The sequence below is a fragment of the Plasmodium coatneyi genome, chromosome 5 (assembly GCF_001680005.1).
Source record: "Plasmodium coatneyi strain Hackeri chromosome 5, complete sequence".
NCBI classification, from domain to species: Eukaryota; Apicomplexa; class Aconoidasida; order Haemosporida; family Plasmodiidae; genus Plasmodium; species Plasmodium coatneyi.
In genome coordinates this window covers 1062308-1075630 of record NC_033560.1, presented here as the reverse complement: position 1 = coordinate 1075630, position 13323 = coordinate 1062308, and the positions used below count along the sequence as shown (strand labels likewise).

The following is a 13323-nucleotide window of genomic DNA, read 5'->3' as shown; positions in this document are numbered from 1 at the left end:
GGTTTAATGAAAGAAAAAGAAGAAAAAAAGAAGAAAAGAGTGAATGAGTGAGGGGGTATGTGGGTGTAGGATTTCGCATTTTAGGGGTGTGTGTATGTAGGATTTCGGATTTTAGGAGTGTGTGTATGTGTAGGATTTTCGCATTTTAGGGGTGTATGTGTAGGATTTCGCAATTTGGGTTTTGAAGTAGTAATTACTGTTGCATGAACAAAACATTTCGCATCCCTATTAAAGAAACATTTTTTTCCCTTTTTTTTTTTTTTTTCTTTTGTTCAGTACTTTGGTATACTTCGTAAGACAAGAAAACGTTACAGAAGAGCTTATCAAGTACGTGGTGCATCCATAGAACAACAGATTGTTCACCATGCGGACCAGGCACATGGTCCACATGAATATACCTTAGTAAAGGAACGCAAACCTCGTTCTACGCCTAAAAAAAGGAGGAAAAAACGTGCTGTTCGTCGCCGTGCTGGTGTTGGTTGCCGCATGATTATTGATATTCATTTAGAAGTCTTAAAAGAATGTCAAAAAGGGGATCTGCATTCGACGAAGGAAGACTTTTTTGAGATTTTGGTTCAAGAATTCATGGGAAGTGAGCTCATTAAAGAAGAAAATGTTCCTAAGGAGCAGATTCCAAGTTTAAATTCCGGGTTTAGGGAGGAAGACTTTCTTCCGAAGGAAGGCTTCGTTTCTAAGGAACAGGTTCCAAGTTCAGATTCGGGGTTTAGGTTTGATGTTCCTAAGGAACAGGTTCCAAGTTCAGATTCCGGGTTTACGGTGTAATAAATATTTTTCTTTTTTTTTTGTGTATATTGTATGAAGGTGTTTACATGTTCATGTGTAATGAATATGAGCCGCGAGAAAAAAAATTTTTTTTCACTTTATTTTGATTTGTTTGGTAAATTTTTTACTGAAGAATTCAAAAAAATGGTTATTCATTTTGTTATAAAATTTTTTAACTTCATAAACTTTCTTTTTTTGTTTTTTTAAAATTCATGAATAATTTTTTAAATGAGGTCAGAACCTTTTTGCGCATCCGCGTTGGGAGTATTCTTTCGTTAGGTGCTTATTCAAACTTATAAATGAAAAGGAAATCGAAGGAATGAAATATGAAGAAAAGGTATAAAAAAAAAAGAAAGAAAGAAAAGATAAGATAAAAAAGAAAAAGAGAGGAAGGAAGGGGAAAAACGAAGAATGAAAAAAGAGGAAGGTCATTTTCTTCCTTACATTGTATATAAAATGTGCGCGGTCGTTTATGCATCCCCCCTCTTGAGGGAGGGGGCACACACTCATTCCACATTCCAAATGAGTGTTACATTCCACACAATATGTTACACAACGGTGGTGTTACATCCGACTGTAACGTACATTCGTTCTTTGATGGTGGCCTGGTGTATTATTATTATTTGTCGTATTTGTTCCTGCTCTTCTTTCTCTTTCTCTGTTAGGCTGTCTTGTGTGCGCCACAGAGCGTACTCTAGAATGTTCTCCTATAGAATTTGTTGCTGGACCTATTGTTGAAGTGTCCGTTGAATCGTACGTTAACGTATCGAATTCGTGTCCGGCTGATCTTTTTCCTCTTCTATTTCTCCCTCCATTTGAATTGTTACCAAACCAAGAAGACCATGGTTTATACTAAAGGGAGGGAAGGTTGTTAGGGTTGTTAGGTGGGCGGTAGGTGGCTTGTTAGGGTGGTGATAGGTGGCTTGTTAGGGGATGGAAGGGAAGGTTGTGTTAGGGGTGGTAGGTGGAAGGAAGGTTGTTAGGTGGTGGTGGTTGGTGGAAGGAAAGTACTTTCTAAGGGAAGGATGATTGTTGGGGTTGGGAGGAAGGTGGTGTTAGGTGGGTGGTGGTAGGTGGAAGGTTGTTAGGTGGTTGGTTCGTGGAAGGAAGGTTGTTAGGTGGTGGTGGTTGGTGGAAGGAAAGTACTTTCTAAGGGAAGGATGATTGTTGGGGTTGGGAGGAAGGTGGTGTTAGGTGGGTGGTGGTAGGTGGAAGGTTGTTAGGTGGTTGGTTCGTGGAAGGAAGGTTGTTGGGGTTGGTAGGTGGAAGGAAGGAAGTTTGTTAGTTGGGTGGTGGAAGGGAAGGTTGTTAGGGTGGTAAGTTGGTAGGTGGGTTGTTAGGGTGGTAAGTTGGTAGGTGGGTTGTTAGGGTGGTAAGTTGGTAGGTGGGTTGTTAGGGTGGTAAGTTGGTAGGTGGGTTGTTAGGGTGGTAAGTTGGTAGGTGGGTTGTTAGGTGGTAGGGTGGTAGGGGGAAGGAAGGTTGTGTTAGGAGTGGAGGAGAATTATATTTTTAATATTTCAATTTTAACTATAATTGTAATTATAAGGAATAATTATTACCTTATATAGAAGGAAAGGGGCACCTATGGTTGCTAAAGTACCAAAGATGGAGGAGATGGAAGAAGTGGTGGTGGCTTTACGTATGTTTTCTTGGAAGGCTTCTATATTTGCGTCCTCAGAAGGACATATCGTTCCTTCCTCTTCTTCTGGTTGCAGTTCATGTTCTGATTTACACGTCCATAATTCTAGAGCTCCCGTGCAGTAAGCTTTATCATTGGAGTAAGATTCTGTACAGTACGGATCACTACTTGTTTTACCGTGCCCGCCTGTTTCGCAGTATTTTTTTACAGCATCACATGCTTCTTTAATTTTTGTTTTATAGTTTGGCCAATGTGTTTCACAACCGGCCGCACCACTGAGTACATAGTTCCGTATATCATTATAATTTTTGGTGAAGTCAAAGAATTCTTTCCTATTAGTGAATGTGCTGTGGTCAATATTGTGACAAGTCATTTTACATTCCCCTTCATTTTCACTTTTACATTTCTTTTCTATAATATCACAAACCGATTTCAGGCAGCCCGGAAACTTGCCCTCCTTATTTGCGTCACCATTCAGTTCGTTCCATATTTTGTCGCCAGTCCAGTAATAGAGAAAATTCCATCGGTCCGTATAGAATGGATATTGTTGGTAAGGTTTCATTCCAGAAACAAAACAGTAGGCATTTGCAATTCCGTTAACATCAAGTGTAATTCCATCGTTGCAACATGATGTCAGCTTGTTCTGTATACTGCTTTCCCCGGTGTCATCTTTACAGTCCATGGGGACGCTTTCCTTAAATGGTTTGTAGAAATATTTTTCGGAAGGTAATTCACTTAAAAATGTAAACTGTAAATGTGTGGGATTGGTGGAGGGGGGGTGGCATGTATTTAATTATAAGTGTGTCCCTATTCATTTATTTTTTATTTTTACTAATTTTATGACATTACACCACATCATGTATAAAATATTATATGCATAATATTCAAATGTCCTTTCGCAAAGAAGAAGAAGAAAGGGGGGAAATAACCCCTTCCGCCTGCCCCCCTTCTTTTCCTTAGATCCCTTCCTTCCTTCTTATTCCTTCATTCCTTCTTTCCTCCTTTTTTTATTCTATCTTATTCTATCTTATTCCTTCTTATTCCTTCTTTTCTTTCTTATTCCTTCTTTTCTTTCTTATTCCTTCTTTTCTTTCTTATTCCTTCTTTCCTCCTTAGAACCTCCTTCCTTCCACCAACCACCCGCCTAACAACCTTCCTTCCAGCTACCACCCCTAACACAACCTTCCCTTCCATCCCCTAACAAGCCACCTATCACCACCCTAAGAAGCCACCTACCGCCCACCTAACAACCTTCCCTTCCACCTACCAACCCTAACAACCTTCCTTCATTCCACTTTTACTTAATCCCCTAAAATTGTTCCTTACCGTTGGTTCTGTTGACATTGTTATAGTTCATGTAAGTAAGTTGTACATTTAATAAGATTTATGTTAAAGAATGTGTTTTTCCTTATGTATTTATGTAGAATACACATATTTGAGGATTTTTTTTTTTCTGTTTAACAAAGGCTGTAACTTAATGAATTTGTGTCAATCTTTTACCTTCTCCCTCAGTGTACTTTGCATTCTTTTTAATTTTTCAGGCGGAAGAAACACATTATATGCATACATATTAGAATTATCACATGTATATATATAATTAAAGGAATAAATGTACCAATAAAGAAATAGGAAATTACTGCATGGGAGGAAATAATTGACCTCCCAATATACACCCCCCCTCCTCCACATACACACTTCCTCCCTTATTGGTCCTTTTTAAAGTGATTTCATTCGTACAACATTTTACTAGTACTACACTATGTGCACCTCCTTTTCTTCCCTACTCTTTTCATTTCTTTTTTAATAAGTATATTATATACATAAATCATTTACATAGAATATATGAATATATATATATATACTTCATATTTGAGTTACATTCTTATTCCCCTTTTTCATTCCATATATTATATTTTGTATATATATATTAATGTTATGTTACTCTTTTCCTTTATTTTATTCATTTTGTTACTCTTTATTTTTTTACTTTTTTCCCCTCTGAGTATACTACAAATAAATCCTTTATATATGTATGAAATATGTACATATATATATTATTGTACTATTTTTGAGCTACCGCCTCCCCACCCCTTTATTCAACATATACTACATTGCACACGTTAACGTACTTCCTTCTGTTTTCTTCACATTATAATTTAAATTTTTTTAAGCATTCCGGAGAAAGTTCCGAAAATTTTCCTTACGGGAGTAAAAGATGTCCCCCAAGAAAGGGAGGGGTTTGAAGGGGGGGAGGTATGTTAATGCAGAAATTTCCTTTCCCATGCTCTCCCACATATATATGTATATATGAAGTGTTAATTCTTCAAGTAGAATTATGAAGGAATATATATAGATGGAAGGAGGGGGTAATATTAATTTAACAATTTCCTGCTATGGTTAACCTACATAGTACAGAATGTTGCGTAATTGTAAGTATTTGTATTCATGCATATAGCAATTATGATGTCCCATAATGGCATACGTGTATATATGGGGGAGGAAGTTTACAGTAGAACATCTGCTGAAAGGGAGAGGAATATATCCGAACACTAATATTAAAGGGGGACGAACAACAGTCCATCCCTACTGTATCGTACTGAACTATATATATTAGCAATTATTTATCTGCTACATTCCTGCCACATAAGCGTAATGTAAACACTTTAGCGTTTACCCTATGAATTGTTCCTTAAGGAATGTGGCATACCGTCTAAAAATCCTCATTGGTTCTTTCTTAAGCACATATTATATTTCTTCCTCCCCTACCCTTTTCTTCTATTAAAAATACACCTTCTCCCATCATCTGGTAGATGATGTTCACCTAGAAGGATGATCATCTGGTACGATGGATGGATGGTCGTGTGGTAGCAGTAGTAGTGGTGGTGGTGTAGGGAATAGAATATTCTATATATAGAACGTACCACCGCACGCGCACCACTCTTAGACTGTAACTCTTTTAACAACACCTATTTCTCCTATGTGTGTATAAAAAAAATAAACGTAATATGTGTTGTGTTCTACACACACATATATGCAAAATTCTACACATATATGAAAAATTGTACACATACATGCAAATTTCTCATCATATATGTGTGTAAAAAAAAAAAGAAGAGTAATGTGTGTTGTGTTGTGTTCTACCCTTCACAGGAGGTACGATGAATATAATATACATACATGAACGAGTGTGTGCACACACACACAGGAACATCTTCCATTTGGGACATATTGCCTCTTTCTGTCTTGTTTCTTTGTTCTTGTTTTTGGAGTGCTTTCTCTAAAGAGGGGAACGTTCTCTCCTTTTTTTTGCCCTACTTAAAAGGGAGTATCGTCTCCAGGGCGGAGTGCAGAATGCATTCTATTGAGAGAGGCAGGAAGGGGGAAGAACAGCATTCCTACCCCTGTACTCTTTTTGTATTGTTTTGAAGGAAAGGAGGATCTAAGGAAAGAAGGAAAGGTCTCTAAGGAGAACTAAGTAAGGGAGGGTCTAGAGAGGAGGAAGGAAAGGAAGTGTCTAAGGAAGAGGAAGGAAGGAGTTAGAAAGAGGATCTAAGGAGGATGAAGGGGTCTAAGGAAGGAAGAAAGGAAGAGAAGGATGTCTAAGGAAGGAAAGGAGGGTCTAAGGGAGGAGGAAAGAAAGAAGGAAATAAGGAAATAAGGATCTAAGGAAGGAAGAAAAAGAAAAAAAAGAAACGAAGAAAGAAAGGAAGGAAGGAGAAAAGCAAGAAGGAAAGAATTATTATTAGTACTGAACGAATAAAGAGCAGAAAAAAAAAGAAAAAAGCAGAAGTTACACTACGTGAACGTGTACTAACTGCTGCAAGGAAGAACACATACTTTTGTTTCTTATATATGTATAATTAATACAATTCCTCCTTATATTATATTTCTCCTTTTTTTTCGTCGATTCCTTCCCTATTTATCTTATAAATTTATATACTCTATACTAAATAATTGAGTACAATGTGAACATGTAAGCAAAACAGGAAGTATTCTGTACGTATGAAGTATATACTATATGTATATTAGCAGAATTTACATAACTCCCCTTTTGAATAATAGTAAAACATAAATTAAAATAATACCATAAGCTGAAAAATTTTCTGTTCAAGAAGGAGGAGGAGGAAAAGAGTACTGTGACGCCCTTATGTATATAACAAACTGGGGAAGGGAAAAAAGTATAAAAAATAGTGTGCATTTGTGTTCGGTATATAATTATGCGTGACACCAATTCTGAATAATGTAGTGGATGGGGGGCAGGTGCGAAGAAATATAGGAGGGAATTCCTGATTTTTTTTTTTTTTACTTTACCATTATGGCACACTTCTTTCTTATATTTTTTCATCTTAATTACGTATATATAATGATTTGAAAAAAAGAAAAATATACGATGAATTATGTTTTTTTAAGAAGAGAGTAGTGTGTACGATCTAATAAAGTTCTAATTTAATATATATAATCATGGGATGAAAGGGAAATGGTATATAGGTTCCTATGTATATACATATATGTATGAATAAATTTCTTAACATAAAATATATATATAATATACAAAGGAAGAAGAATAGTACCATTATCGGAACAATGACAGGTGTAAGTATAATGGGGAGGTGTAGCGGGATCAACATAAGGAAATGATTCTCATTTTACAGTTCATAATTGAATATATATATATATAACACTTTATGCATAGGGTAACAAATTAAAAAGAATACATATTCTACTTCCTTCGTCAACTCCATGTTTGTAGGGTGGAAGTGAAGTTACATTACCCTCACAAGTAATTTACAATGAATTCGATGGAAGGAATAGGAGTTGTTCAGGGCAACGCAGGGGGCCGGAATGTGACCACGGAGTGAGAACGGAAGTGCAGGGCGCATTAAATAAGTGGACGACTGCTGATAAAAACTTGGCCGATGGAATTGTAAAAAACTACCATTATGCATGTACGAAGAATGTCGGTAGCTTGAATTATTATAAACCTTGTTACTTTTTGTTCTTCTGGATATATAATGAAATAAAGGGAAAAATGCGTCAGGAAGGAACTTTTGGGGACACCATGGACGCTATTTACGCAGCACTGGGGAATTTTCAATGGGGGAAGGAGGGTCAGCACCAAAGGGAATGTACTAATATATACCCTGACATTTTGAAATCTTTCTTCATATACCCTAAAGACTTTTCTGATTACGAATATAACATTAAAGCTCTAAAGGATAAACAGGAATGTAATGAATATTTCACTTCTCAACAGTACACCACAGATCGTAGTAATGCGGAGAACGGATATTCATGGTTATGTAGTCTATGTGGGACTACTACGAATGAATATTGTGAACAATTTAGGAAGGAATATATGAAGGATGGTAAAACCTGCAATAGTGAGACCCTACCAGAATTAACATGTACTCCACAGGCACTACCGTTACCTACACTAAAGGTAAAAAAGAGTAAAAGAATCGCAGCTCTTGTGCGCGCCTTATTCTACTTCTTCTTCTTCTTTTCTTCATTCTTCTTCTTCCCTATTTAAAAATAGACAATGATATATATTATATGCACATATAACACTTTATCCATATAATATAAGGAGTAGGTAAGGAGTACATACATATGCATATATATTCCTCCTTCTTAATTACATTTAACAGGGAGGAAAATGTAAGGACGGACTACCCTCACAGAATATATATTGCCAGATGAACGAAGCGCAGGAGCAGTATAACGATAGTGGACAGTGCAACACAGGAAATATAGGGAACGACCTGAATACCATGTTAAGAGAGTATAATATCCTCGGGGAATATGGGGATCAAATTGTACATGGCTTTTGTTATGCATCTAAGAAGAAGGAAGAAGGTGGTTCTGATAATGAATATTGCTATTATTTCTATTATTGGCTCCAAACTATGTTAGGCATGGCAAAGGACCTCAATACGAAGTTTGCGTCCATTATGGAATCCATATATGATAAATTGAAAAAATTGGAAAAACAGGGAATTACTAACCCCTGTGAGGTTATATACCCTACCATCCCTTGGGACATTTTCACCCAAATGAAAATACTATTCGATTATCAAAAGGATAAGGATACTGTAACAGGGAATATAAGTACAGGAGGATCCTGTCCTGAGGGCTATAAGGATTACCTTCAGAAAGTAAAATGTGCTTATGAAACTGTACGTGCGCAATGTACGAAGGGAGATGGGAAAAATAGTGGAAGTGGGTGGTGTGCTAAATTGGGGCAATGGTTTGACAGTTATGAGAGTAGGAATGAATTAAATTTCCAATGTACACTGAATAATACAGAAAAATGCACACATGAAGGAAGTAGTTCTGACTCCACATTTCATACCGGTTCATCACAATCCAATAATTCAACAATTCCCACCGCGGCAGCAATTTCTTCTGGAACTGTATTAGTAGGATTACCATTCATCACCTATCTTTTATATAAAGTAATAATTATAATTACCACTATATGTATATATGTGCAATATACATATATGTAGACATATATGTATATATACATATATATATATTGCACATATTTGAACCTTTCCCTACACCTCTTTCCACTCCTTTTATTTTTTTTTTTTAGTATAATCTTTTACCTTCGTGGTTCGGTAATTATTTTAAAGGAGGCAGAAGCACACGAAAAAAAAGATCCGTGCACAACATATTGAACGAATTCTCAGACGACTGGAGAACAGAATATTCCACAGGTGCATCAACCATTGACTCCACAACAACAGAGTCTACAGATAGATCTACCATATATGATCGTGGTAGGTCACCACCATCACCACGTGCAGGGGGAAGGGGAGTGGCAGCAAACAAGGGCAGGAATATTAGTTATCAAAACATGTAATACCCAAGGGAAAGAAAGGAAGGGCAACGTTCTTCCTTCCCTTCCCCCACCAGCAACATTGTAATGGCACACCATGGGGAGTTCGTTAAGAACATCAATAATTATGCAAATGTGTGTGCAATGTATTCCTTTCCACATATTAAGAAAAAAAAAAAAAAAAAGAAAAGAGGGAGGAAGGGAATAAAAAATTATTATTATTCGTGAGCAATTATAAACGGAGAAGGAAGGGTGCATCACAAAAAAGTACTAATATACAGATGTGTACACTTACCTTTTACATTTACAATTAATGTAATTTCTCGCGCCATATTATTTCCTCCTATCATTAATTTTATAAATATGTATATGCTCTTCATTTATTACATAGTAAGCAATATGTTTTTTTACAATAAGAAGGAAAGTATTCTGTGCATACATGAACTGTGCACTATGTATATGTGTGCACTAACAACTTCTTAATAAGCACCACTTTCCACATAACAATGGAACATAAATTATTAGTACATATTGGAATTTTCATCTGGAAAAAAAATTGTATCACACTGCATACAATAGCGGGGGAATGTACATAATAATACAGTATTAGGAATGATTCCTTACATGTGAGTAAAATAACTGATGGTATGTGGAATATATTGAAGAATTTGCCCGTATATTCATTCCTATTCTGGTACTCCCGCACATGTATGCTCATTTTATACCTTCATTCATGTGCCTATAATAATTCTGATACATATACATGTATGATGTGTTATTATTACTTAAAAGTTCAACAACATGTCCTCTTCAAAGGAAACATAAGAACTTCCATATATACATGTTCATAACTCCCCTGAAGTATGCGAAAAATTTCACATATGTATTCCGCATTTATGCATACATGAAGAACACACTCGGGAATAAATTTATTATATATACATAAAGGAGAACTGCATCTAAACAACAACAAGAACAACAACAACCATGAGAACAGCATCGACAGCAACCATACTTGGGGTAATATACTCTTCATTATGAACATATATATGAATACTATACATGAAGGACGGTATTTATAGTGTGGTACGAGTGTAAGAATGCATGGTGGAACGTATGATGTGTATACACATTTTAACTCTTCTTTACCATTTTACCCATTTAACTATTTGTAGGAGGAACAGTTAAAGGGTTTACCTTCGAATTCTATATACTACAGTAAATTCGAAGATGAGGACGGTGGTCATCAGGAGTGGGAGGAAGTTGACGGTGTAGAAGATTTATTGAGTGGGAAGGTGGGAATTGAACGGGTTGCTAAGAAAATAGCAGTAGCACCGTGTATTGTGGATAACATGAGAATAAAAAATCCACAGGACGAAGCACCTTGCTACTTCTTTTATTTTTGGCTTGGACGTATACTATGGCAAAATGTAAATAATCAACAAGTGTGGACTCTTATGGACAAAATCTATGGGAAGTGGAATGAAAGAGAATATAGTAGTAAGTGTGAAGTTAAATACAGGGATGTTAAAGATAAAACCACTTTCGATCAAAGGAAATGGGCATATGAGTACTACTTTAACTATGGAGCTATAAATGAACACTTAACTCAATATCATCACAAGTGTGATACGAACTATTACAAATATCTTACAGCAACTGCCAAAGCTTGGGTGGCAATGAAAACTGCTTGTGCAACTAAGGGGGATGGGGACGCTAGTGACCAATATTGTTCCGACTTTAACACTAAGTGGACGAAATACAAAGAGAAGACACAGCGGGAGGATGGGCCCGAAGAGAAACCAATAACACAGTTGACCTGTACTCTAGATCCTAATATAGACACTGAGGAAATGAAGACACAAGTTCATCTGGAAGATGCTGCGGCAGCTGCTAGCAGCATCGTCCCTCCTGCTGTGTCTGCTGCTGGTGGACTTGCTGCAGTAGTACTTCCTACAGTTTTGTTTTTTTTATATAAGGTAATTACCACTATTGATAAAAGTTTAAATAATAGCATTTTATTCATATTTTATTTCCCTTTCAAGAATACACATACAATACACATAAATAGACATAAATAAGACTGTACACTACATATATATATGTAGCATATATATAATGCATATATATATATATATACAATTTTTTCCACCCCCTCCTCCTCTTTCTTTCAGTATACTTCATTATTCCGTGGAATAGGTAAAACTTCCAGTAGAAGCAATAGAAAAAAAAGATCCACCATCAAACATGATTTTGACACTCTAACTTCAATGGACGATTCTACCACAATATATTCAACAGCACCTTCCACAATAGGAGACTTGTCAACATCTACAACAGATGCAGCATCCATCATCTATAATGGTAGGCCACAACCCAGGGAAGATAGAACAAGAACAGGAGCAAATACTAATAATAGAAGGCAGCCACAACAAAAGCAAAGAACACAACAGAGGTCACAAGGACAAAGGCCACAGAGGCAAGGAACCAATATACGTTATCAAAGTATGTAAAATCTTCGTAATTTTAATTAGTGTATGTAATGTGTAATGTCCCCATCCCTTCCTTTCCCCATTAATTATAAATAACATAGGCTATGTATACATTAAATTAAATTATAAACAATGTACAGACATTCTTAAGTGAATTCATCACACAAAGAATTGTGGAAATGTCAACCCTCCTTCATTCCCATTTACATATTCCATGTTTATGGATATGTGTGTGTATATATGTAAACATATATAGGACACATAGAGGAACTTATGAATATTTCAAAGGGGAATTTTCATATTAATAATATCCATTAATAAGTAATAATTTAAGTGGAAAAGTTAAACATATATAAATAAATCATATGTGCTATGGGAAAGAATGGACAACATTATAATTTAAAATAGATGTGCGGGTGTATACACTATACAAGGTTTGTATATTAACCCTTATCATGAACATATTAAAAAAATTACACAAAAAAAAAAAAAAAAAAAAATGGTTGGGTCAAAAAAAAATATATATAATATAGAAAAATATATGGGAGGGAAAGAAAGGAAAGAGAAGGAATAAGAAGGAAAAGAAGGAAATAAGGAATGAGGAATAAAGCATAAGGAAAGAAGCAAAGAAGGAATAAGGAGCGCCTAAGGAAAGAAGGAATAAGCATGAACGAGGAATAAGGAAAGAAGGAAAGTGAAGGAAAGAAGGGAAAAAGAGTTCATTACCACATATTATTCAAACACATATATATCATATATATAGAACAGCACAGAAACACTTTCATTCTGTTTCCCAAAAGAAAGGAGGAACATTCACCCCCTTTCCCATCATAATAATGGATAATTAATATTTCGAATGAAAAGTTTAGTATATTGACAAATAATATGCTTCCTTCAAGAGGAAATAACTGATGTCATTATTGAAAGTAAAATTTCAGTGTACACATTTCAATTATATGAATAATCCTTATTGTAACTATAGTGCAGAATATTATGATACTATTTTTAGGAAATATGTGCAGAATTATGGTTTAATATGAGAATTGTGCACTAAAGTATAATAAATATACTACGCTCCAATTATCGCATCCGTCATTCTTATGACTTCCTGTTACTTCTCTTCTTTTCTAAGTTCTTTTCAATACAACGAATCCATGTTTTTGAACGATAGAACCAGATGAGTATACCTAAGTAGATTAATCCTACGACTATAAGAATTACCGCTACAATTGGGAAAACTATCTGAGGGGTCAAGCCGGTGTTGGTAGCACTCATAGCTAAGAGAAGAGCACCGGGAATTAACAAAGACGGAGCTAGTAGCTGAAGAACAAAGAGAATTATTAGAAGGCGGATCCATGTTTTATGCTGCAACTTTGGACATGCTAATTTACTGCACTGTCCCTTAGAACCCTTCTGTACATCCCCATCTTGCGCCTCATTCATCATGCATTGTGACTTTTTTATTTGAATTTTAGGGAATAATTTCTTACATATGTTACCAAACATGTTGCTTCCGCAGGAAGGTGTATTAGAACTTTCAGGAAATTCATTTTGTTCCTGAGTTT

At 35.8% G+C, this 13323-nt stretch overlaps 1 protein-coding gene across 1 annotated transcript; it reads left to right on the top strand.

The window, feature by feature from the left end:
- Positions 1-6: 6 nt before the first annotated feature.
- On the top strand, positions 7-783 carry PCOAH_00011940 (SICA antigen; the record flags this gene model as incomplete). The annotated part of the gene is made up of 2 exons (XM_020058003.1): positions 7-39; positions 277-783. 2 exons carry the CDS (start codon positions 7-9, stop codon positions 781-783), a joined length of 540 nt encoding a protein of 179 aa, XP_019913390.1.
- Positions 784-13323: the final 12540 nt, after the last annotated feature.